The sequence below is a fragment of the Helianthus annuus genome, chromosome 12 (genome assembly GCF_002127325.2).
Source record: "Helianthus annuus cultivar XRQ/B chromosome 12, HanXRQr2.0-SUNRISE, whole genome shotgun sequence".
Classification (NCBI taxonomy): domain Eukaryota; kingdom Viridiplantae; phylum Streptophyta; class Magnoliopsida; order Asterales; family Asteraceae; genus Helianthus; species Helianthus annuus.
In genome coordinates, this window is record NC_035444.2 from 147,719,483 (window position 1) to 147,721,337 (window position 1,855).

Genomic DNA, 1,855 nt, shown 5'->3' on the forward strand with positions numbered 1-1,855 from the left:
ATTTGCACCAATTACCTATGAGGGACCATAGCATTGAGGCAAAGTAGCAGGAAGTGAACAAATGATCAACACTCTCCTCTCCTTCTTCGCATAGCCCACATATCGTGTTACCGTCCTCAATGTTTCTCACGAATTACCTATGAAGGACTATAGTTACTTTTCATTGTAATCCCTTATACATGAAATCTGGTTTTCATTTATTAAATACACAGATTTTCAGTTCCAAAGTGGTGTATCCATACCCAATATGGATTCAGGAACCATAACCACTGGTTAACTTGTAATACTGGCACTTTATTTGTCCACATTGATGGATATCTTAATAGCGCGCCTAGGATTAGCCAAACCAAATCAGTGAAGGAAAGGTTGGACAAGTTGCATGAAAGTTAGCATTTTGGGTGGACCTTTCACATGTTTTTCTTTTTAGCAGCAGTTTTTCTCAGCCACCTTGTGCTAGCTTATCCTGTCCACCTCTCTCAACCCAGACGGTGATTGCTACTGTCTTGTATTTAACCTCAAAAAGTCAAAAGTACTTACCTTTACTACTTGGATAATGTACTGAACCTTTAACTATGTCATCTCATCTTCATCCATTCATATTCTAACCTTTTACTTGTTTAGCATCCTTTTTATTTGTGAAAAAATGTTGTCTTTTTAAGGTGGATCAGCATGTGGCTGTCAGTTCCAAGGCACTTTCTGAGTTTTAGTTACATGTTGTTAGAGCAATTCTTGTATGCTTTTGTTTGTGTTAAACGTACCCCACCTCTCTCTCTCTGTTATTTTATTTTTACTAAACGTAGCACTTTCTACCTATTAAATTAGTCAATAGGTCTTGATTATGATATTATTAGATATGATTAAAAAAATAAAGATGTTATTGTACTACTTCCTCATGGAACTCTTAGAATACATACATACATAATAATAGACTTATTAGACACCATCAATAACGAAAACAAACTCGATGATCATGTCTATTTTTCTAGAAGAAGTCTGAGGAACTTGAGATGGAAGGGTTTGAGATATCATCAAGATCCCTTAAAGTAGGGTAGGTGCCATTAATCTGCCACTCGGTAACCATCTGGCGAAGCTCTGCAGCTTCATCTTTAAGCTTAGCATTCTCTTGAACAACTTGCTCATGAATCCCTGAAAACTTATTAAGTTTGTCAACAAGTTGATGATTTTCATTACGTAGCCAAACAACCTGTGACCAAAGCTCATCTAGATGTTTCTGCTTGCGCATGCGCGACCTTCGTGCCGATTCTCTGTTGGATATCATTCTTCTCTGCTTCCTCTCATTAATGATGCTGAGCTGTTGCTCATCTGCTTCATCAGAAGTTGAGTTGCTCTTGAAATATGGTGCTTGCATGTTAATTTCTTGATATTGAGGGTTCATATGAAAATTGTAGAACGAGTTCGACGGCTCGTTAACGTTAAACTGCATGATTGGTGAGTTGTGTAGGTTCATGATGTCTGGATTAGGGTTTCCAGGAATAAGGTAGTGGGAATGATCAGTAAGCTCACCAGCTTGCATGGCTATAATATTTATGTAATTTAAGTTTGGCAAGAATAAGGTTTGGGATAATATTATAACAAGGAATGGATATCAAGTTGAAGTTGTTACTGAAAGGCGAAGGAGAACATGAGGTAATTAGGGCTTTTTATAGTATTTGAAAAGGTTGAGTGGGTCCCAGAATAAGACTCCTTGTGGACAAGTAGGGTATTATGCATGTGTTGAAGAATTGTTGTATGTATAAGGTACGGTTACTGTTATATACATATAATAATTCATGCTTTTTTGATATTTAAGAGGCATGTGCACCTTTGTAGTGATTTAATGGTCAACTGAATACAT

General features: G+C 36.9%; 1 protein-coding gene across 1 annotated transcript; it reads right to left on the bottom strand.

The window, feature by feature from the left end:
- Positions 1–857: 857 nt before the first annotated feature.
- Positions 858–1,651, bottom strand: LOC110897054 (basic leucine zipper 43). Its single transcript, XM_022143977.2, has one exon. The coding sequence runs from the start codon at positions 1,532–1,534 to the stop codon at positions 983–985; it is 552 nt and encodes a 183-aa protein (XP_021999669.1). The 5' UTR covers positions 1,535–1,651; the 3' UTR covers positions 858–982.
- Between the last annotated feature and the right edge of the window lie 204 nt (positions 1,652–1,855).